Raw genomic sequence first — 25,298 nt, forward strand, 5'->3', positions numbered from 1 at the left:
GTTCAGAGCTTAAAATCAAAATTAATGTCCAATTTTCCTAAACAGCAAATTTGTAAACATAACATAATATTTTCTTTTTACTGACAGGAACTTGGAAGAATCAATTTGAAAATTCTACATCTATTTAACACATATAAAACAAATCATGTATTCTTTGCTGGTGAGTCGGCCTTAGTTTTATCCTGATTTTCAACTTTTTGAACTTTTTTTCCCTGCTCTTGAATGTTATCATTTTTCTTATCAGAATCTTGAACTTCATCATCATTTTCATCTTCTTCATCTACATCTTCTTCTTCCTCCATCAACTGTTTTGCTAATTTAACAGCTTGGAATTCATTATAATGCAGCTTTCTTTTCTGTTCAAATACTCTGCGTGTTGCTGGAATGGAATGAATATATTTGTATATACATGTATATGTCTAAATTGCATTTAAGGATGTTCACTACTCTGTTTCAGAATAACAAGCTTTTTTTTTATCAATTGATACTAAATAAATAAAGGAACTAAAAAAGTAGAAATCAATAAAGGGTTCGTGTGTTGGTTTTCAAGATATAGACCATTGATAAATTTACCCTATGCCTGTAACGTTATAAACTTAAGAATAATACAAATGATGCCACCAAAATTGGATATTAATCTGTATTTGATGTAATAAGCATTGTGTAAGTTTATAACATTTGGTTGAGGTGTACTCAAGTTTGTGAACAGAAACCAATTTTGGGACTTCTGTTTGATTGATTGATGGTGTTAAAACTTCTTTTTTAATGGGCCACTTTTGGGATATTTGGTAGCGGTCAGTTTTATATTGGTGGCCGATTCCCTGAGTGCCATGAGAAAACCACCTACCTTTGATAGGAAAACTGACAATTGAAGTCAATTTAGATTAGAGTTCATTGCACCTGCACAAACAGGGTTTAAACTTACAACCCCAGTTTAAACTGGCTAGTAATTGCAGTAAAAGAACTACTTAAGACCACTTGGCCACTGAGGCCCCTACATTTGATTGAAGGATGGATAAGGTCAAGACATAATGCTCCCTCCACAGCAAAAGGGGCAGTCAAAGTTAGACATGTACATGATACCATGAGCACAACCAAAAACTAAATATCCAAGAAAAATAGACACCATCATGTCAAAATGAAAAAGAACTGTCAGCTATTGGACAAGCTTAAATCATGCAATAGGATTGGCTTATCAATTCAATGAAAATATTGTAATTACGGGTGATTTGAACAGTGATTTATTCAAGGCGCAAAACAACAAATTAATTGAAATCTTAAATATATTTAATTTACGAAATGTTATTGATAAACCAACTCGAGTGACAAATCACAGTAGCACACTACTTGATCCCATTATTTTAAGTGACACTTTGTCGTACTTTATCTCAGATGTTTTACAACGCCTTCTAATATAAGTGACCACGATGCGCCAATAATTTTTCTCGAGTGTCCGACAACTATTACACTTTCGTATAAAAGAGAAATTTGGATATATATGAAAAAGTTGACAAAGTTAAATTCTCAGAAAAAATGGACGACGTAGACTGGAATGCACTGCTTCCTGATAATAAAGACGTGGACGAACTATCTGGAATATTTACTGAAACATTCTTAAATATCGCGAGGGAGTGCATTCCCACTAAATTAGTTACTATACGTAGTTCTGATAAACCATGGATTAATGGTGAATTAAAACGAGAAATTCGAAAACGAGACCGTTTTAGAAAATATGCCCTGAAATTTAAAAGAGAATCGGATATTGCGAAGTACAAGAAACAGAGAAACAGAGTTAACAATTTAAAAAAACTTGCCAAGGAAAGATTTGAAACTAATTTAGATAACCTTATATTGAGTAATGCCCCAAATTCAAAAAACTATTGGAAAATAATGAAAATGTTGATAAAGTCGAATAAGAGTTCAAATAATATTCCTCCTCTACAAAACATAATAAAAGATGAGGAGTTCAGTGACATAGTTTATGAAGATAGCGAGAAGTGTGACTTATTGAACAAATACTTTGGTTTGATATCTAAACTAGAGGAAGAAAATGTTCCCATTCCAGAGTTTAAAGAAAAAACCAATACTTATATTCAAAATTTATACATAAATCAAAATGAAATAATTGATATTATTAAAACTATTGATCCGAATAAGGCATCAGGACCAGATTTGATTAGTCACAGAATGCTGAAAATTTGCCCTAAGAAAGTGGCGGTTCCTTTACAAATAATATTAAATAAATCCCTCCAACAATGTAAGTATCCTTCTAGCTGGAAGATTGCAAATGTTATTGCTATTTTTAAAAAAGGTGATTCGTCATTACCTTCAAACTATAGACCAATTTCGTTAATAAGCTGTGTAGGTAAAATCATGGAACGAATTGTCTTTAAACATGTATATAATCATTTACATATGAATAAATTAATTTATGAATATCAGTCTGGATTTTTGCCAAAAAATTCAACTGTACATCAGCTATTAGAAATGTATAATTGTATTCTTAACTCACTAGAAAAGAAGGAAATAAATTGTTTTGTCTTTTGTGATTTTTCGAGAGCTTTTGACAAGGTTTGGCATAGAGGACTCTTGCATAAAATGAAAGCTTACGGAATACATGGTAATCTACTTAACTGGTTTGAGAGTTATCTTTGTGATAGGCAACAAAAAGTTGTGATTAATACATCATCATCCTCATTTTGCAGTCTTTCAGCTGGAGTACCATAAGGCTCAGTACTTGGTCCCTTATTATTCATAATATATATAAATGACATTGCAGAGAAACTCACATCTCTAACTAGACTCTATGCGGTTGACACTTCGTTTAATTACTCGGGGAACGACCAAGAGCAAATAAAAACTGTTATTGATCGTGACCTCGAAGAGCTAAACGAGTGGTCACGGAGGTGGCTAATGTCTTTTAATCCAGACAAAACAGAAATAATGATTTTTTCAAATAAAGATGCACCCGTTTTAAAATTCTGCTTAAATGATAAAGAAATCCCTATAACAAAATGTCACAAACACCTTGGGGTAACGTTTTGCTCTGATGCTCGGTGGAACAGTCATATAGACAATCTGATTATCAGTGTTACGAAACATCTAAATATCCTGAGAAAACTCAAGTATCAGCTTTGTAGGAAAAACTTGGAAAAACTCTATTTAGTATTTATAAGACCAATTTTTGAATATGCAACTGAAGTTTGGGATAATTGCGGGATAGGATATGTTAATAAACTTGAAAGTTACAAAATCTGAAATTCTGTATGAGGAAATTGGGTGGGAAACTTTAGCTGACAGGAGGAAAAGACGAAAATTACAAATGTTTTATAACATTCAACATAACCAAGCTCCGGATTATCTATGCAAACTTGTTCCACCTAGTGTACAGAGCACAACTACATATCCCTTGAGAAATGGCAATGACATCATTGTTCCTTTTTGTAGATTATCTCTTACTAAAGAATCTTTTATACCATCAACTATTAACCTATGGAATCATACCGATTTGTCCCTTCGAAAATCAGACTCTATAGCAAAGTTTAAAATTCAATTAAAAAGGTTAAATACCACAAATAAAGATGTACCAAAGCACTTTCTATATGGACCGAGGAAACTAAATATGATTTTAACACAATTCAGATGCTACTCATCTTTCTTGAACTATGACTTGTTTAGAGTCAATATAATTGCTGATCCATCTTGCTTTTGTGGATGTAACATTGAGACTGTACACCATTTCCTTTTCGACTGCTCTTTATATAAACACCAGAGAGAAATTCTGATGAATAATCTAAGATGGCTTCCTGATGACCTTATATTAAATGTTAAGTTACTTACATCTGGTAATCCGAATCTCTCGTATGAACAAAATGTGAATATATTCAAACACATATTCGAATTTATCAAAAGGTCTGAGAGATTTCTTGTTATGTAGAAAATGTATTTACGGTAAATTCACGTCATCATCATCATCATCATCAAAGTTTTCAATGTTTACATCTACTTCTGTTTCATTTGTTTTTCTCAATTGATAGACTCGTAAAATATTGTTTATTTTGATATTGCATGCTCATATTAATATTGTATTGTAAATTATTGTCATTCGGAGCGGACTTCATAAGTATGGCTTACTTGTGTCCAATCCATTTTACTTTGAGTAAATAAAATATGTTTAAACTAAAGCTATTGCTTATCACTTATTATAACCTTTTTAAATAATTAATAAATAGAAAGTTTAAGAAAAATGAATCTTGAAATGCAATACTCAGTAAAGCATTTTCATGTGTAGCTTATAGAAAATTTAAGGAAGCTCTTATATGTAGTTTTAGATAAATGTGATAAAAATGTGTTTGAATATTATATAAATATTTGGCAAACAGGTAGTTGATGGTCACTGGGTCTGAAAATGCATATCTTTGGTCAATTTTTTAGATGTATACCTGCTTTTTAAGATCTCATTTAGATATGTCTACCACAACACACTTGTGCTGCCATACAAGTCTGTTTAGTTCCTACTTGTGTAGTGTGTAGCAACTGGTTTTTGGTAATTATTCATTATGCCTAGGAATACGTATTGTTATATGTTTACTTTTCTTCATTGGCTAGAGGTATAGGGGGAGGGTTGAGATCTCATAAACATGTTTAACCCCACCGCATTTTTGCACCTACCCCAAGTCAGGAGCCTCTGGCCTTTGTTAGTCTTGTATTATGTTAATATTTTAGTTACTTGTGTACAATTTGGAGTTTAGTATGGCGTTCATTATCACTGAACTAGTATATATATTAGTTTAGGGGCCAGCTGAAGGACGCCTCCGGGTGCAGGAACTTCTCGTTGCATTGAAGACCTGTTGGTGACCTTCTGCTGTTGTCTGTTCTATGGTCAGGTTTTTGTCTCTTTGACACATTCCTCATTTCCATTCTCAATTTTATTCTGACATTCAAATATTATTTAAATACTATCTATTTCTATACAAAATTTTATCCAGACATGGGTTCACTGCTCACTGTGCAAGACAGTATGGCGGCTAACTTCTACATAATTTTGTCTCTGGTGGTGAGTTGTCTTATTGGCAATCATATGGTTTCATACCGCATATTTATTATTTTTTTTGAAAATAAAATTTAGAAAATATGTTCCTTCACTAAGTAAATTTGTCTACCTTTCATTTCCTCTGTTTCCATTTCTTCTTCTTCCTCTTCCTCTGACGAGGATTCCTCTTCCTCCTTTGACACTTTGGCATGTAATTTGTTTCTATCTTCTACTGTCTGTAACCTGGAAAATAATATCTACATCATTCACATTAGTTTAAAAAACATTTCCTATTGATGACAATATCCTTAACTTTTGTCTTATCTGATACCTTTAGTAAAACTAAGTTGCTGAATGTTTGCCAATTTTAATATTTAATAAATGAATTTGAACAATTGTGTTTGACCAAAGTCTTTCAGGTAATTTTTTTTTAGATGTTCTATTCAGAATTGAACTGTAGCAAAAATTCTAACAATATATAGCTAACATTACTTAAACCAGATGCATTTGTTTAAACCTGTCCTAAGTCAGGACCCTGATGTTCAGTGGTTGTTGTTTGTTGATGCGGTTCATAAATGTTTCTCTTTTATCCTTTTAGACTATACTGATGTTTTCCTGTGTGAATGGTTTTACACCAGTTGGTATTTTTTTAGGCCTGTTACAGATTGCCAAGGCTCCATGTTGAAGACAGTACTTTGACCTACATGTATAATGGTTACTTTTGCAAATTATGACTTGGATGAAGAGTTGTCTCATTGGCACTCATACCACAGCTATCTATATTGTAATATAATTTTACAAATCTGGGCTGACGGGCATGTAGCAAAGCATAAAGACTGAGACCTTGTTTCAACACCAACCTAGTTGCTATTGTCTCAGGGTTTACCCCTGGTTCTTCAGATACACTGTGACGTCGACCACCTTCTTCATCGTCCTCTGCGTCTGATAATTTACTGTATGGGGTCTTTGGCTCATCTATTTTCATGTGACCATAGTCCTTATCTGCAGGGTGATGGGTGGCTAATATGTTCATTTCATCCCATTTCATTTCTTTTGAATGAGGACTAAAAAGAAATGATAAATTCAGTATTTACACTTCAAATATTTATAATAGAATTTTTTTTTTTTAATAGATAAAAACAGGTTTTCTTGCTCATTATTAACTATCATGACTGTTGGAAATTAAAAGCCTTTTAATCTTTTAAAGCAAACATAACTAAAAGTCAATGTTATTTAACATTTAGGCCTAAAAAAAATAATGTTGTGTTACCGATCACCCCCTTGAAATTTTTAAGGGACGGTAGGTAGGGATTTTTTTTTTTATTTTTTTTTTTTTATAAATATTATGCTTCATTGCTGTCTCGGTTTTGTTTAAAGGCATGGGCACTTTGTTCATTGCTTAAGACCATTTGACAATTTTCAAGATTATTGTGTGAGTTTTTATCAGCAATATCCATTCATTTTCTTTTGTATTTTATATATTATATGATAACTTGTATAGTAGTTTACCCCCTTTTAAAATACCCCTGAAGTCCAAACCTAAAAAACATTTGGGCAGCTCTTCCCCATGGAAATTAGCTTTTTAAACCCAATTCCCCTATTTCAGGACCAAAAGTGTTTGATTGTCAGATTTGTAACATTTCGGGTTAATTTTAAAAACAATAACTCCTACTCATTATTGATCATGACATAACCAATGTGAACTCGACATTGGGCTTGGGGTGATCTGTATTAATGTTAGATATTGAAGGGCATTTATATATGGTTGAAGATTTTTATACATGAATCATTTATTTTTGATATTTTATGAAAAGAGTATTTACTCTTAATTATTATCTCACTTTCAACACTTGTGTCCAGCAAATAACCTGTACAGGGCCCCATTACTGCTTTGCATATAAATACGAAACTAACGAGGTTTTACTTCACTGTCATGACTGTCAAACTGCATATCAAAGGCAATTCATTACATATCTACTGTTAAAATGATTATAAACTGTGAAGTATTGTTTAAAAGCTTATTTTAATCAAAGCATAGCAATGTTCAGTGTACATATTATGTCATAGAAACAAATCTATTTTTAGAACAGTTTATTTTCGTATCCCAGGTAAAGGAAAGTCGGAATGCAAATAAACTAGAAAACAAAATGTGTTTATAATCTTTATTAAAATTAACAAAATAAAATAACACATGACACTAGACAAATAATTTTTATTAGAATAAATCAAAATTCAGCATATTGAACTCGTATGTTGATTACAGACGTTAATTGTTTTCTTTTGGGGCAATAAAAAGATCGAGGGACATAGTTTTTTTTTATTTTCTTTCAGAAAAAACGGTCGGTAGGTATAAAAAAAAAAAAATTTCCCACTTCAGCTTTAAAAACTTTTGAGTCGGGGGTCTGAAGGACAGTCGGTCGGGTGACCGGAAACACAACATTTTTTTTTTTTAGGCCTTACATTTTTGTAAGCAGGTAAGGCCTGTCTCATGTTATAACTTTTATCGCTGCTGGATAACTCATCCTTGATTCCTTAACTGTGATTTGTTGATTTTGTTTTTTGACTGTTTTTTTTCTTTGATGACATATAGCTGATGCGAAATCATATGACTATGAATACATATGATATGAGGATACATTCAAAATTTAATTGTTACAACTGTGCAAATGCAGATATATTGTACAGTGGGACACTCTTTAAGACAGAGCATATCTCATCTGACTTGAATAGGACACTATTTTGTTATATAAAAAATATGGGAGGTAACTCATCACACCAAATATGAATATCTCTGACTTCATAAATCAGAAATTCTGATTTGTTTATGTCTAAGTTTTGACTGTAAATTAATACTTGTGATAAGGCTCAGAGAGGGAAAAGACTATGAAATTATTATGAGTTTTGAAGTTCCCTACTGTTGGTGATCTGGTTTGTCAAAGCTGGAAGAGGCTTTCAAAATGCCTTTTGGCTTCTGCTTCACTTCTGAAGCCATTTTGTAAATTTTTGACACAGCAGGGTCGCAGTGAATACTAAAAATAGATAATTAATTGGTTATAAGTCTGACAAACTTTATCAATATTGAAATGCAAATATCTTTAAACATACATCAATTTTAAATCAGTCAAAGGAAGTTCCTAAAATTAATTCAATGTAAATACGTAGTTATCCCGCAGAGTCGACTTCCTGTTTTGCAATTGTGAAACTGAAATCAAAACTCTCTGAAATGTAAAAGAACTTCAAAAATTGTGCACAGACACTTAGGTATGCACTTAAGTTACAGTGAACTCTTTTCTATACTGCCAGGTCAAATTAACATTTTAATTACATGCCATGACAATTACATTTCTGTAAGTTGTAACGACAAAATTATAAATTTCATCACTTTCAGTTTCAATTTTAAGTTTCTTAAAATTCATCAATAGATAAGAAGGCAGGTGTTACATGTGGTCTATGATTATGATGACAATATTTATTATCCATTTTGTAAAAATCACTAAAGTCATCTTCTTAAATTTAGAATGTCATCTCATTTTAAAACAATACCATGAAAAACCTTATTTAACTTTTATAGCAAAGCAATACAACAAATAGGGCTCTTTACGGTTAGTTCGGCCATATTGGATAGGGGGCAGATTTTCATAATAGAGGTAAAAATGGTGTGAAAAATACGGGAAAACATCATTAAAACAAAGCTGTTGCTAGGAAACACACATAGGATTTCCGACACTTTCATACTATTTCCACCTTCTTCCAAAAAATCTGCCCCCTATCCAATATGGCCGAACTAACCGTGAAGAGCCCTATTAAAGAAATTATTCATCACGAAATCTTTACCTAGAGGGTTTAAACATAAATGGGAATGAATATGAAAAGAAGTAAACTGAATGGGATTTCAAAAAGTGGGTTATGGTTTCAGAGCTAAAGATCCCAGTTTAGGGAAATGAAATATCAGTAAATTAAATGCCTAAATGCCGGTTAAAATGGATGATTACCACCATTCCACTCATCTCTACATCTTTAATACCAAGATTGTAGTTTGAACTAGAAATTCTGCAATCATTTGTGTTGCATTACACCATAAGTTTAATTTCTGTTCAATTGTAAATCGACTTCAAAGTTGCTATTGAAAACTGCTTAGTATTAAACCACAAATCAGTACAAACAAAATATAGTTCAAGAGATCTACATTTCTTACTCTACAGATTGTGGTTAAATTTTGTCCTGAACTTAAACAGGGGGGCACAGAAATAAGGAGCATCAGTCCATCCCGTCTTGTTAGCACTCTCATCTAAACAAGATGTTTGTTGGATGAGTTCAAAAATAAGTGCCAATCAGATATTTTTAAAAATGTATGCCCCTTGGTATCAATAATTATTTTATTTGCATCGTTAGCCCACTCATGTGTACAATTCTTGCAAGATTTTTATGAAAACTTATATATTATCATTGGTTTGTTTCAGCATTGTCTTAGGACAAGATTGAAAATTAGTTCCGCTCAATTATTATGCCCCACCTACGAAAGTAGAGGGGCATTATGTTTTCTGGTCTGTGTGTCCATTCGTCCGTCCGTCTGTTCCACTTCAGGTTAAAGTTTTTGGTCAAGGTAGTTTTTGATGAAGTTGAAGTCCAATCAACTTGAAACTTAGTATCGTGTTCCCTTTGAGAAGATCATTCTAATTTTAATGCCAAATTAGAGAATTTATTCCAATTTCACGGTCCAGTAAACATAGAAAATGATAGTGCGAGTGGGGCATCTGTGTACTGTGGACACATTCTTGTTTTTATATGAGTTATGACCCTTGGAAACAATTATATGAAAAATTCTCATGTGAACAATTCTTTCTTGCCACAATTTTATAAAACTTTTATCATCGATGTCTTTGACACTTTCGAAAATAAGTGATGATCAAATATTTAAGTTATAACAGAAATACATGCAGCATTTTATTGGCTCTGAATCTTTGATTTTTCTTACATACATGTATTTATAAAAAGAAAAAAAAGTTTTTTTTGTAGTTATTGACATTGTACATGTACCTTGGATAGATAGATACATGTAGAATGTGTACAACATGCACATGTTGGACTCTGACATAGGAACTTTTTATCAGTTTATGCAATACTACATTTTGAATTATTTATGAAAACTTGATACAGTGTTATTTTCATTTTAGCTCCAGATGTTGAAATAAAAGGACTGTCTGACATAAGATGGAACAAGCTTTATCAAGAAGACGTGAAGATTACAAAGTTCTGTGTGGGACCTGTCCAGATGAACAGTGTCATGCCAAACTATTTTTCCCAGCTTATGATAAAAGTATAGAATGTACAAGTTGTGGTCAAAGACACGAAAAGTCCTCACTTCAAAATATTGCTGAGGTGACAAATCCAAGTGTCGCCTTACATAATATTCTAAAAAATATTTTATTGGGAAATGTCAAACCCAAAAAAGGACCAGATAATGTCAAGGTGTTAGGGTTATCTAATTATGTCTGTAAACTGGTATCACCTATATTAACCAGATATGGGATGTGTAAGAAGACAGGTAAAGCTCAGTTACTGACTGAACTTGGACAACCTCCTGTATTTGATTGTGGTAAAATTTTAGGTGATCGTGCTTTCCTTATTGATGAAGAGAATTTATCTATTACTGGCTATGGTAGAGATAAGTCTGGTAGTCTGAAATACTTATCTGGTACCCTAGATGTAATTAAAGATGTCAACGAGGGAGAGGAGAGACTTGTAGCTATACATGCAGATGGAGATGGTCATTGTTTAGTCCATGCTGTATCACGTGCCCTGGTTGGAAGGGAACTGTTCTGGCATGCATTACGTGTGAACCTGATGAATCATTTCACAGAAAATTTAGACAAATATAAAAACTTGTTCAAAGACTTTGTAGACAGAGATGAATGGAACGACATTATTCAAGAATGTCATCCAGAATTTTGTCCACGAGATGGTGAACCTTTAGGTTTAAGAAACATACATGTGTTTGGATTAGCCAATGTACTGAGAAGACCAATTATATTGTTAGATTCTATAGAAGGAATGCAGAGTAGTGGGGACTATTCAGGTAAGTAGAATAAGAATATGAAGCAGACCCTTTTGCATCAAATAATAGTGGTTAACCCTTTCCTCCATAATGACGCTTTTTGACGCCACCCCCTTTTCTCCATAATGACGCATTTTGACGCCTTTGTAGTACCTCAGTTGAAATGCTTTGACTACAAAATGTCTACATCAGACTTAAGAACATTTGTATCCGATATGAAAAGGATATTCATGAGAATATCTGACTTGAATTTCATAAATGACATATTTTTTTCACAATGCATTAATACTTTAAACCTGATGATCTTTTTTTTATTGAAAAAATCTTATGCGAATCAAGTATGTGAAAAAAAAAATTCCATGGAGGAAAGGGTTAAAATATTTTTATATGAAGAGCAGAAAATTTTACCCTCAAGAGAGTAAATGATTATGAAGGTTTTCATGGAAAATGTTTTAGTTGACTGTGATGAATTTCATTATTCTGTACAGGGTAATTAACAAATAGAGAAAAACATTTTGTTAATGAAATCGCTGAACATTTGCACAAATACCATTCTTCAGCCAATAAATAAAATATATATATTGTGAGGGTAATTGAATTAGTAAGCTTGCTCAAGTATTTGAAAAGAAGTTGCTGAAACAAAAAATATTCTCCATTATTCAGATACATGTAAGTTAACAATATGTGTTACAGTGTATGAAGATGTTATTTAGTTATTGAAAGTTCACTAGTTAAAATTAAAACATTGTAATGATAAAATGTTTTTATTAAGCTTTATGTCAAACTTTTGTCATTATCTCTTTACAGCTGTATTTTTACCAGGGCTTATAAAGCCTGAGGAATGTAAAAGTAAAGACGGAAGTTTAAACAAGCCAATCTGTATTGCCTGGAGTAGTGTAGGCAGAAATCATTACATCTCATTGGTTGGCATAAAAGGTAGGTGTTTTATAACCTTTGAATAAAGATCAATTATTTGGTTTATACATGTTTGACAGAATGAAGATCAGTACATACACATTGGTGTGTATATATGAAAGAATTCAGATTAAAGATCAAAGACAATACAGATACATTGGCCTGTATATATAACTGTAGTTCATAGCATATTTCAGTTAAAGACAACTCTTGCTACTTGTTGTCCAGCCTGTAACAATTTATTTGGAAAGTGGGACACAACCTCCTACATTTCATTGTTTGCTACTTCATATTTAGGTTCAATTTGTGTTTTTTCAGACATCAATAATTTTGCTTTTAATGGATCAGAGACATGTATTACAACTTAGTTTAGTTAGTTTTTCAATATCTCTATTCAGTAACACACTCCATGATTGTCGATTGAATTCAAAAACTTGCTTGAATTGTTAATCTAAAAAAGTAAACAGTTTGGTCATACAACAGAAAAACAGATATACAATGTGTGGGTCATAAATCTCCTATAATTATGCTTCCTCTTCATTTTATAAGCGTCACCAGTCATTATGTATTTATGTCACTGCTATGTTTACTAGCATTCACTAAACAGCAGATTAATTATATTTTAGTGATTGTTTGTGGTAGCTGATAGATGAGAGGGAAATATTATCTTTTGATGTTGGAAGTGGTATTTTTTTATGACAATTAAAAAAATATGAAATAAAAACTAGTAAATTTAAATCTTATTTTTTAACATAATTTCTGATATATCCTCTCTTTATATACCTTCAAATATTTCTGTATAACAAAACTGTATTTGTTTATTTTTATCAGGTAAACCACCACCTAAACTTCCTCGCTACATGATCCAGAAGACATGGGGCATGCCAAGTACACTGTTAGATAAATATATTGAGTTAGATGAGTATGGTCATTGTATAGTTGGAGGGGACAAATGTTTATCTGTAAGTTTATTTCAAAACAATAAGCAAGATAAAATTCACTGGAATATATTATAAGATATAAAAAGCTAAACTTTCCCCAAAAGCTCAACACAAGAATTATTTTTAGGTTAAACAATATTCCATGTGATACGGTCAAGCTATTTGATAAATTGCAACAAAGTACATTGTATAAAGATAGACTTGTACATTTTGCATATCTCATATAATAGTTTTTGTCTCGTGACCTGCAATAGCAAACAGACAAGTCACAGGCAGTTCCATGTGCCTTTGTCAATTACATATTAGTTATAGTCCTCAATAATAAGTAATAAAATTGAGAATGGAAATGGGGAACTTCATGTAGCATAACTGTCAATAGTATTCACACATATCTCTTTATTTGCATAAAAAGTATTTGATAACTAAACTTGAAAGTGATAGAATTTCAAAGTGTCTGGATTTAAAAGAATTTTTTTAATATAATGTATCTGAAATATTTATAGAATTTCACAAAATGTGATTTACCTCTTGTTTAAATTAACTATTAAACTAAGCTTCTTTTTGAATTGTCATAATATTATAGTTTTCATATATTTGTTTTATTTCAGGATAAATATCTGAGGCATCTTGTGTCCGCTATGGAAGAAGTTTACTTTGAAAAACATGGTGTACATCAGCAACTTGTAGCAGACGTCCACCAGTTTATGTATAAAACTTCAGGTATGAAACATTATTTAACACAATATTAGTGTTTAAAGAAAAATGGAAATTGACCTTTTTAACTGAATGCAATCCTTTCCACCTGTTACTGATTAGCTGTTTCAGATTTTGAACGATATGAAACAATTCAAATTTACATTGTTTATTAATTTTGAGCCTTATAATTCATCAGTGTCTTCAAATACAGTTTATTCATATGGCATGTTATATACAAAAAAATATTGACAATATGCATAAATAACAATAGGTGAGTGGCTTCAGAAGTTTCATGATGACAAAATTATTACAATAAACTGTTTCTTGATTAAAAAGAGAAAGTGGATTTACCTTTCCGTACTACTGGATATTGTTCTTGGCTTTGATGAGAGTAAGTAATGTTTAAGATATAAAAAAAATCTGTTTCCTGTTTGTTTATTTCTTTGTTTTTGTTCCAGAGCTTGTTGACTACATTCCCTTTGGTTTCTGTAACCTGTTATTCTCAAATTAGATCAATAAAAAATGGAAACATAACAAAGGATAATATTTGTATATTTTGTAGGTATTGTTGGTGTTCTACCTGAAGAAGTGTTAAAGACAACACAGAGAGCTGTGAGAGAGAAAAAATTATACCGTTGTCTTACTTGTGATGGTGTGATGGAATATATACTGCCACCAGAATGGTTCCGCAAGGGAGGAAGTCTGTACAATATAGCAATAAAAACACAGGGAGCCCTCAAACCTGATAAAAAATATCAATTTCCAATGCAAGGTAAAATAAAGCATAGCCATAAGATATTGGCGAAATTAAAATTTTTGTAAAGGGTGACTTAGATTGGCTGAATGAATTACTTCATTGAATTACTATCTGAAAGTCCCTCCCTTATAAAGTTTTTTAAAGACGTCTTTATCAATCAGGTTATCTTCCATTGCCAAATTTAAATAGCCAAACATTTCACTTGTATGAAAGAATTTTTTGTTCTAAAGACTTTTTTTTTAGCATTTTATGTGCCACTAATTACATTTGATATAAGGAAAAGAAATAACATTAAACTTGTATTTTCAGGAGTTGTATGTAATTATGATGCTGAAAATGATGTCCTTAAACCAGATATGGAAAACAGTCAACTTAGTATCTGTTCATTCTGTCAGGGGTAAGTTTGATTTATAACAAGATATGCCAAAAAATCTTTGTTCTTGCTAAACATATAAGAAACCTTTTCCAATAGAATTTTTTTTTTAACAAAATGGCAATCTTTTGCCAAATATTTATTTCAAAAAATTAGATGCAGATTTGGTCTCTGCAAACCTAAACCTTGTTGGGGTTTGTCATTTCCAAAATTGCTGGAAGGTCTTCAGTATTGAACAAAAATACTAATACTTTACAGCAAGGTTCTGATTGCAATAGTGATAATTCTTGATAAGACATTCAGGGCCTTATATAGCTATCATACCACATGTTCCTTATTTTATAATCAGTATCATTAAGGTAATAACACACCTTTTAGCATGTAATTAAAAAAAAAGTGACCTCTTATATTTACAGTGCTCATGTGCGCCTGGTAAAAGGAGATGGAGGAGTAAAATATGAAAATGGTGATCGTACGACAACACCAGCTCCCAGTGGAAGATGTACTTGTGGGTTTAAACATTACTGGGATGGCAGAGAATATGACAATCTACCAGAAATGTAAGCTTAATCAAATATAAAAAAGAAGATGTGGTATGATTGCCAATGAGACAACTATCCACAAAAGACCACAAAATGACACAAACATTAACAACTATAGGTCACCGTACGGCCTTCAACAATGAGCAAAGCCCATACCGCATAGTCAGCTATAAAAGGCCCCGATTAGACAATGTAAAACAGGCTATCTTAGAACTATTGTTATAACCAGTCTGCTATTATTATGATTTGAAAAGAATGTTTGATATAAAATGAAAGAAATTCATTACAAAAAAAATAAGAGAAATTTAAATATATATATGCAAAAATACAAATTTAAAAATCAGTTACAGCTTTTACATTAATGCTAGCAAGACAAATCTTTGTTTGGCTTGCTTGCTTTGCTTGTATCAATGTTTGCTCGAGCATGGCAATTAAGATAGGCGGGGCTTCATCTTGTATACATCATACTTAAATTTTATTGGGCTTTATGTTTGAGGTTAAGGACACTAAATTTTAAAACATCACAGGATGACAAATATAAAGCGCAATGATCGAAGAAATGGAACCCAAAAAATTGTATTTTTTTTCTTGAAGATATGCATTTTCATCATCCAACTTTAAAGACTGTCATCATGTACTTTTAGTCAAACAAAATAGCTATTCGAACACACCTACTCTGATTTTGAGATTCATTACATAGGTATTTCATTCGACCCATATATTTCATTTTGTAGTACTTTGATTTTTTTATGTTATAAAGTCAACCTGTAGCTTTGCTATATAAAAATTATAGAATCTGAAGCGAGATGATGTATCTAATGTTCTTGCTTTGTACGTTTTCAAGACAAAATATTCATCTCAAACACACCCTAAGTAAGAAGGTTCACTCGAATATCTCTTTTTGAAACAATTGTTACCAATTTTTTTGATTTTTTTTTCTTGAGTCACATGATGGAAGGGCAGACACGGAAATAACTGAACTTATAGATAGATAGATATGTTCTCCGTCCGTGGTAAAAAAAAATTAAAATCGGCAGTTATGCATTTTCTTCATCCCTCTTGATAGATAAACAAGTCGTCGACTTGATATCTTATTGTTCCGCTTAATATGTAATAGATAAATTAATAACTTATGCAAATGTTTGTTTTTTTACAATAAAACACTTCGTATTTGAAAAGAAAATTGTTATTGTATTTGTTTCTATTAACTTTAAAAAAAATTGTTACTATAGCGTACATATCAGAAAGAATTTATCGCATTCTCTATTAACAAAGAATATTCAGTTTGAAGGTTTACAAGCAAAAATTAATCAAAAGTGCGCAATATTCAATAACAATGGACATAATGAGTAAAAAGGATGAATTACGTCATTTCCCCCCTTCTTAATTTATCCCTTTTATTAAAAAATCGAGTGCCCTTTCTTATGTTAGGGTATGTTTGAGATGAATATTTTGTCTTGAAAAAGTACAAAGCAAAAATAGTTGATACATCATCTTGCTTCAGATTCTATCATTTTTATATAGCAAAGCTTCAGGTTGACTTTATAACATAAAAAAATCACAGTACTAAAAGATGAAATATATGGGTCAAACTTTGAAATACCTATGTAATGAATCACAAAATCCGAGTAGGTGTGTTTGAATAGCTATTTTGTTTTACTCAAAGTACTTGACGACAGTCTTTTAAGTTGGATGATGAAAATGCATATCTTCGAGAAATAAATACAATTTTTTTGGCTTCCATTTCTACGATCATTGCGCTTTATATTTGTCATCCTGAGATGTTTCAAAATTTAGTGTCCTTAACCTCAAACATAACGTCCAATACAATTTAAGTATGATGTATACAAGCTGAAGCCCCGCCTATCTTAATTGTCATGCTTGAGCAAACATTGATACAAGCAAAGCAAGCAAGCCAAACAAAGATTTGTCTTGCTAGCATTAATGTAATAGCTGTAATTCTTGAAATTTTTTAGTAAAGAAGCTTAACTTTTAGCTTTTTTAAACACTAAGCATGAATTTGTAGTATAAAATAAACTTCTTTCGACAATTTCTAGAACAGCCATAAGGGGAATAACTTTTTACTATATTACAGTTTCAATTTTGGGAACCTTGATACTGGGATTATTTATACACATGATACACTTGAAATGTGGATAATTTGCATATAATACTGAAAAATCAGTTGAAGTTGGATGTAAAATGAAATATTTTATGTTGAGTGTAAATTCACATTGTGATAAGATGTTTCACGGTACTTGTCTATCCCAAATTCATGTATTTGGTTTTTGTCGAGCCTGCAATTTTTGTTGCAGAAAGCTCGACATAGGGATAGTGATCTGGCGGTGGCGTTAGCTAACTTCTTAAAAGCTTTGAATTTTAGAAGGTAGAAGACCTGGATGCTTCATACTTTGTATATAGATGCTTCATGTTACGAACTTTCCGTCAGTCACATGTCCAATGTCCTTGACCTTATTTTCATAGTTCAGTGACTACTTGAAAAAAAAGTTAAGATTTTTATACGACCGCAAATTTTGAAAAAATTTTCGTCGTATATTGCTATCACGTTGGCGTCGTCGTCGTCGTCCGAATACTTTTAGTTTTCGCACTCTAACTTTAGTAAAAGTGAATAGAAATCTATGAAATTTTAACACAAGGTTTATGACCATAAAAGGAAGGCTGGTATTGATTTTGGGAGTTTTGGTCCCAATATTTTAGGAATTAGGGGCCAAAAAATGCCCAAATAAGCATTTTCTTGGTTTTCAATAGAAATCTATGAAATTTTGACACAAGGTTTATGACCACAAAAGAAAGGTTGGGATTGATTTTGGGAGATTTGGTTTCAACAGTTTAGGAATTAGGGGCCAAAAAAGGGCCCAAATAAGCATTATTCTTGGTTTTCGCACAATAACTTTAGTTAAAGTAAATAGAAATCAATGAAATTTAAACACAATGTTTATGACCACAAAAGGAAGGTTGGTATTGATTTTGGGAGTTTCGGCCCCAACAGTTTAGGAATTAGGGGCCAAAAAGGGACCCAAATAAGCATTTTTCTTGGTTTTCGCACCATAGCGTTAGTATAAGTAAATAGAAATCTATGAAATTTAAACACAAGGTTTATGACTATAAAAGGAAGGTTGGTATTGATTTTGGGAGTTTGGGTCCCAACAGTTAAGGAAAAAGGGGCCCAAAGGGTCCAAAATTAAACTTTGTTTGATTTCATCAAAATTGAATAATTGGGGTTCTTTAATATGCCGAATCTAACTGTGTATGTAGATTCTTAATTTTTGGTCCCGTTTTCAAATTGGTCTACATTAAGGTCCAAAGGGTCCAAAATTAAACTTAGTTTGATTTTAACAAAAATTGAAACCTTGGGGTTCTTTGATATGCTGAATCTAAAAATGTACTTAGATTTTTGATTATTGGCCCAGTTTTCAAGTTGGCCCAAATAGAGGTCCAAAATTAAACATTGTTTGATTTCATCAAAAATTGAATAATTGGGGTTCTTTGATATGCCAAATCTAACTGTGTATGTAGATTCTTAATTTTTGGTCCAGTTTTAAAATTGGTCTAAATTAAAGTGCAAAGGGTCCAAAATTAAACTAAGTTTGATTTTAACAAAAATCAAATTCTTGGGACTCTTTGATATGCTGAATCTAAACATGTACTTAGATTTTTGATTATGGGTCCAGTTTTCAAGTTGGTCCAAATCAGGATCTAAAATTATTATATTAAGTATTGTGCAATGGCAAGAAATAACTAATTTCACAATATTGTGAAATAGCAAATTTTTTTTTAATTAAGAGTTATCTTTCTTTGTCCAGTAAAGTAAGCAAGAAATATCTGCAAGAACTTTTTTTAATTGGAGTTATCTTTCTTTGTCCAGAATCAACTTAAATCTTTGTTATATACAATATACAATGTATATTCACTTTTTACTACCAACTGATAAATTTAAATAATCTTTACCATTCAGTGATAACAAGCAGTTTTTTTACATCTTAACATTTTATGATGTATTTAAATGAGTAATAATTGTTGCAAACTCCATTAGAATATTTTAATTGAAATTAGTTTTGGAATAAGGGAAAGGGGGATGTGATTAAAAAATTGGGTTCAATTTTTCTCATTTGAAATTTCATAAATAAAAAGAAAATTTCTTCAAACATTTTTTTGAGAGGATTAATATTCAACAGCATAGTGAATTGCTCTAAGAGTAAGAGAGAACAAAAATTTTAAGTTCATTTGAATACATTCATTCTGTGTCAGAAACCTATGCTGTGTCAACTATTTAATCACAATCCAAATTTAGAGCGGAATCCAGCTTAAATGTTGTGTCCATACTTGCCCCAACTGTTCAGGGTTCAACCTCTGCGGTCGTATAAAGCTACGCCCTGCGGAGCATCTGGTTTGTAATGTTAAAATCTCTCTTATTATAAGTAATTGGATAACTATATTTGGTATGTGCGTACCTTGCAAGGTCCTCATGCCTGTCAGACAGTTTTCACTTGACCTCGACCTCATTTCATGGATCAGTGAACAAGGTTAAGTTTTGGTGGTCAAATCCATATCCCAGATACTATAAGCAATAGGTCTAGTATATTCGGTGTACGGAAGGACTGTAAGGTGTACATGTCTAACTGGCAGGTGTCATCTGACCTTGACCTCATTTTCATGGTTCAGTGGTTATAGTTAAGTTTTTGTGTTTTGGTCTGTTTTTCTTATACTATATGCAATAGGTCTACTATATTTGGTGTAGGGCATGATTGTAAGGTGTACATGTCTTACTGACAGTTGTCATCTGACCTTGACCTCATTTTCATGGTTCAGTGGTCAAAGTTAAGTTTTTGAGTTTTGGTCTTTTTATCTATTACTTTATGCATTAGGTCAACTATATTTGGTGTATGGAAATGTTTTATGATCTATATGTCTGTTACACAGGTTTTATTTTACCTTGACCACATTTTCACAGTCTGTGAAGTGTTAAGTGTTAAGTTTTTGTGTTTTGGTCTGGGTTTTTTAATTTATAAGCAATAAAGCAACTATATTTGTTGTATTATTTTGTTAGCTGTACATGTCTGCCTGGCATGGTTCATCTGACCTTGACCTCATTTTCATGGTTCATTGATCAATGTTCATTTTCTTGGTAAATGTTGAGTTTATGTGACAGTTGTAATAAAGCTTTATATTTCGGTCTATCAACATAATATCAATGATTAGTAAAGAAGGCGAGACATTTCAGCGTGTGCACTCTTGTGATGTTATATTTGTTATTCTCGTGGGATTTTGTCTGATGCTTGGTCCGTTTCTGTGTGTGTTACATTTATGTGTTGTTTTGTTGTTCTCCTCTTATATTTTATTTTTTTAATGTGTTTCCCTCGGTTTTAGTTTGTTACCCCAATTCTGTTTTTTGACCATGGATTTATGAGTTTTGAACAGCGGTATACTACTTTTACCTTTATTTATATTCCCATTTGTTCCCATGAGTTCAAAATCCCAAAACAAAATAACTGTATGGGCATACATTTATATAAACACAAGACCATATACAAATACTTCCAATAATAAAATTAGTTTGTTAGACAAGGTTTGCCTTTGTGTAGCCTTTATTTTAATCGATGTTTTATTATGTTTTAATCCTACTCTTTGTAGATTCCCCATTAGTATGGAGTGGAATGGAGAGGTTGTGGCAGAAAAGGTCATGTGGTTTCAGTACGAATCTGATGACTCACTTAACAGTAATGTGTTTGCAGTAGCACAAAAACTAGTTCAAAAACATTTCCCAGGTAAATTATTCAAATAAGATTGTCCCCATATGTATATTAAAAAAAAACACTGGAACAATGTACAAATATCTATCCTGCACAGCTAACCATTGCGGTAAGCTCTCAAGTGGTGAACTAGAAATTTGATCCTTTAGAGATCCAACACTTATTGCACTGAATAATATTTTATTGGACCAAATACATCATGTTTTTTAGTCTAAACCTTTAGTAAATAGTGTCCCAATCTTATTTGTTTATCACAGGCTGTATACTATTAATTACATAGTGTGCTAGTGACCTAATGCAGTATATATGGGGTGAGAGCACACTATGTACAGAATTTATCTTACAAACTATCTAAACATGTGGTACTTAGAATAGTGGCTTATCAAAAGGATCAAGTCTTCAATACTTTTAGTATTAAGAAACTACTTCTGTGGTCCAAAAAACAAATGTCAACAAAAACATCTTGTTAGCTTGTTATGCAAAAAATTAGCAATCAAAACTTATTTACGGGACCATTTAGAGTATCTGAGAAATTTTCATAATGACTTTATAAACCCATTGGCATTGAACTCTTCATTTCAAAATGTTAAAGATAATATATACAATAACTGTTGGCTTTTTATCAGAATATATGACTCTATGATATTCATATTACAGGAGAGTTTGGGAGTGAACGACTCGTCCAACAGGTTGTGAATACTATTCTACGTCGTACTGCTGGACAGAAAAAAGATCCTGAGAAATCTGTGGTCAATCCATATAGTGATGAAAACTTCTCAGCAGATACAGCATCTAAAATCATTCTTACTGGGCATGCAGTAAGTACTTGTGTATGATATACAGTTGTCCTATCAATATATACAATAAGTACTTATAAAGCATAACAAATATTGTCCTAACTGGACCTGTGATAAATATTTATACAGCATCTACATTTACTCTTAAAGTTGAGGCAGTATAGACTTATGCAGTATCTAAAGTTACAGTAACTGGTCTTGTCATACAGCTTCTAAAATTATCGGTAGTTTGCAGGAAAGAATACCCATCAAATAGAATTAATCTTTACATACTTGCACTAAATCTAAATTAATTCTAACAGAACTGGCAGCACAGAAAATATATGATCAATCAATTGAACAGTTGGAAATTTGAAAGAGTAGAGCATTTTTTCTTAAACTGAAAATATATGATTATCAGCTATTGCTTTTGTTTAAACTTTTGTAGACATCTTCCATATCACTTGTTAGGCGCAACAAGAAAAAAAATAATGATCAAAATCGTTTGTATACCTAGGTAGAATCTAGTGTGTTAGGTACAAAGAAAACTCACTAGTACCATGTTTATGGTATATGTTATTTTAAAGGTATATGAAAAAAACGTTTATATATGTACTTATATTTATTTTTTCATTTTAGGCCAAGACATTGCATAAAGAAGAGCTGTGTAAGAGTGAAAAAGAAAAGCAGGTTAAGAAGAGGATAACATCAGAAGCCCAGAAACATCAACAAAAGAAGACTGCAGAAATAGCAGCAACCTCACAACAAAAATCTAGTCCTAAAAAGGTTTGTATACAGTTGATGTTCTACTTTAGTAAGAGTATGATGTCAATAGTACTCACAACCATATTTTGACTATTTAACCATTATGTCTGTTTTCTTCATGCATCGTTGTAAAAATAACGGAATTTGATGTGACTGTCATAAAAGTGAGAGATTTAGCGCTATAAAACCGAGAGATTTAGCGCTATAAAACCAGGTTCATTCCACCATTTTCTACATTTAAAAATGCCTGTACCAAGTCAGGAATATGACTGTTGTTGTACATTAGTTTGATGTGTTTTATCATTTGATTTGGCCATTTGATTAGGGACTTTCAAGTTTTGAATTTCCACTGAAATTCAGTATTTTTGTGATTTTACTTTTCACAAACCCATCAAATGTTTATGACTTTATATGTTATAGCATTTATTATTGTGTGATGTCACAGGAGGGAAAATACAGTAGCGGTTATATTGTTCAGAAAAAAAATCATTATTAGGCATGTAACATCAAGAAAATTGACTTATTATATATATTGGATTTCAAGAGAGTGAATGTTTCACACTTTTTTTCCCAATTTCTAAGCATAATGAGTAAAGGGAGATGAGAGTATTTCAATGAGGCACAATATAAAAAAAATAAAGCTAGAAGTCAGCATACAGTCTTAATCAATAGACAAGCATCTACACAACATGTCAAACACTAAAGTCCTTATTCTAAACAAGTAGTGGGAAAAATTAACAAAGACTATCAAAATCTATCATCAACACCAAATATTATTAAAGAGACAAACAATTAGATATATCTACCATTAATCATTGACAATCTTCCAGACATAGCATAGGCATCTGAACATATAAAATTGAGAATGGAAATGGGGAATGTGTCATACTATTTGATTTAAAAAATTTCTGAAGTTTTGTCAATATTTCCCACCAGACCTTAAGCAACCAACAATCAATCAATTGAGCAATCATTAACATTCTTATGTTTATTAATCTTGATTTTGCAGTCCAAGTCATTAGACTCAGGCATGCAATCAAAAACAACCACAGATGTCACCATGACAACTTCAAAACTAAGTTCACCACGACACACTGGTGAGAAAAAAGTAAAGATAGCCACATCTGATGGTCGACAGGTAAGTTAATACATAATGCAAGCTTTTCATTTTTTTTTATGTAGATATATATTTATATGACTGCAAGTTTAAATAGGTGTGTGATCATTTTTTTTTTTCTGGTCACCATTATTTTCTATTAAGGTGGTCTATAACTCTACAGGGAGATAACTCTGTAAAATCAGCTGAACGTTTTAAACACAATCTATTGTTAAGAAAATATTTAGCATCTCAATGTAAAAATGAGTCTTTTCCAAATTGCTATGTATCCAATGAAATTTTTCAGACAAAGCGTGCTTTTTGAAATTTTTATATTTTTGTCAAATTGTCAAAGTAAATATTTTGTCAAAATTTTATGAAAATTGCACGTGCCAAATTAATTTTAGTCGAGGTGTTAAATACCACTTTAATAAAGCCCTTGTGAAACTTTAAAGAAGTATTCGATAAAACAATTAATTTCAACCATAAAGATGAAACAGAACCTTTTTCTTTTAACCTCATACATACATACATTTAATGTCTGTGGACATAAGATGTGAATTATATACTCAGAAGAAAAGGAAATATTCATAATGCTTACTTTCTCCCAAAATTTTACTGCAACATACTCAAAAATAGAATTGATGCAGATTTCGAAGCAGAATTTTTGCTTTGGTTGTACAATGTATGTAATTTTTTCTTCCTTATATATGCACTTGGCCACTCTACCTTGTCTTTATTAGAAAGTTCATTATTTTAATATGAAGTAAATTCTATAATTCAAAACTTAATTTACAATTACTTGTATTTACTTGTAGATTATGTTAACTTTACCAGGGGAAGTAACTTATGACCAGCTAAAAAATCTGATAGCTGAGCAGGTTACTGTTTCTCCTGTACGACAGAGGCTCAGGACAGGATTTCCACCAAAAGAATTAAAACAACCTGAAAATGCAGAGCAAACCATACCATTACTTCACGGTGATAAAATAAATGTTGAAATATTACCTGACAAATCTGTACCCATGGAAATTGATCGTAAAGTTTCAACGAGAGATAAGACCAAAGTGAGTGAAGTACCTAGCGCTCACAGAAATTTTGGAGCTTGGAGCAGTTTTGAGGAAGATGCTCACGGCAGCACTGAAGAAGCATTGTTAAGGGCATTAAAAGCAACTGAAGGAGGTAAACATTATAAGATATGATTCATTCTTCATTTTGAGGGATTTTAAGCCAAGAAGTATACTGCATAAAAAGATCATTTATCAATTTGATGAAGAAACATCTGAAATCAGTATAGTTTTTATACGCCTGTCAAAATTTTGGCAGAACATATTATGTTATACAAATGTCTGCTGTCTGTCCGGCGTCCACGTGTCTCACTGTTACTTGAAAAGCACTTATCCAAATTTCATGAAACTAACATAGTTGTTTTTTGTGATGGTCAAGCAATCTGTATACTTTTTGGTGAAAATAATATTGAAATTTTTGGAGTTACAGGACTCAAACAGGGGTGTGTTTTTTTTCACATGATGCACCATATCTCAAAAATGATTTATGATTTTATGATTATTGCTTAAAA

The 25,298-nt window shown here is 31.8% G+C and overlaps 2 protein-coding genes across 3 annotated transcripts in view; one reads left to right on the forward strand and one right to left on the reverse strand.

Annotated features, from left to right (window-relative positions):
- LOC134685608 (protein phosphatase inhibitor 2-like) lies at positions 1-8,217 on the reverse strand. Of its 2 annotated transcripts, none has more exons than XM_063545513.1 (4): positions 8,138-8,217; positions 5,893-6,096; positions 5,163-5,275; positions 1-379 (listed from the first exon to the last, which is right to left on the reverse strand). In XM_063545513.1, exons 2-4 carry the CDS (start codon positions 6,078-6,080, stop codon positions 144-146), a joined length of 537 nt encoding a protein of 178 aa, XP_063401583.1. In that variant the 5' UTR covers positions 6,081-6,096; positions 8,138-8,217; the 3' UTR covers positions 1-143. The 2 variants fall into 2 exon arrangements, with proteins under 2 accessions (XP_063401583.1, XP_063401581.1); XM_063545511.1 differs by lacking the exon at positions 8,138-8,217 and adding an exon at positions 7,948-8,053.
- LOC134685607 (deubiquitinating protein VCPIP1-like) overlaps positions 8,182-25,298 on the forward strand; it is a 24,556-nt gene continuing 7,439 nt past the window's right edge. Inside the window, exons 1-13 of the mRNA XM_063545510.1 lie at positions 8,182-8,293; positions 10,207-11,108; positions 11,895-12,023; positions 12,834-12,964; positions 13,552-13,663; positions 14,202-14,411; positions 14,706-14,793; positions 15,186-15,329; positions 20,964-21,097; positions 21,740-21,900; positions 22,498-22,644; positions 23,633-23,761; positions 24,538-24,901. Of these exons, the coding sequence (XP_063401580.1) occupies positions 10,244-11,108; positions 11,895-12,023; positions 12,834-12,964; positions 13,552-13,663; positions 14,202-14,411; positions 14,706-14,793; positions 15,186-15,329; positions 20,964-21,097; positions 21,740-21,900; positions 22,498-22,644; positions 23,633-23,761; positions 24,538-24,901 (2,614 nt within the window). The 5' untranslated portion in view covers positions 8,182-8,293; positions 10,207-10,243. The remainder of the gene's footprint in view (positions 8,294-10,206; positions 11,109-11,894; positions 12,024-12,833; positions 12,965-13,551; positions 13,664-14,201; positions 14,412-14,705; positions 14,794-15,185; positions 15,330-20,963; positions 21,098-21,739; positions 21,901-22,497; positions 22,645-23,632; positions 23,762-24,537; positions 24,902-25,298) is intronic.

Source organism: Mytilus trossulus, chromosome 9 (genome assembly GCF_036588685.1).
Source record: "Mytilus trossulus isolate FHL-02 chromosome 9, PNRI_Mtr1.1.1.hap1, whole genome shotgun sequence".
Classification (NCBI taxonomy): domain Eukaryota; kingdom Metazoa; phylum Mollusca; class Bivalvia; order Mytilida; family Mytilidae; genus Mytilus; species Mytilus trossulus.

Excerpts from the sequence above, each read along its gene's own strand:
- LOC134685608 (XM_063545511.1), bottom strand. The coding sequence starts at position 8,024 with ATGGCTTCAGAAGTGAAGCAGAAGCCAAAAGGCATTTTGAAAGCCTCT. Across the intron at positions 5,276-5,892 it reads CCTGAGACAATAGCAACTAG|GTTACAGACAGTAGAAGATA; the intron begins GTTGGTGTTGAA and ends ATTATTTTCCAG. Across the intron at positions 380-5,162 it reads GGAAACAGAGGAAATGAAAG|CAACACGCAGAGTATTTGAA; the intron begins GTAGACAAATTT and ends ATTCCATTCCAG.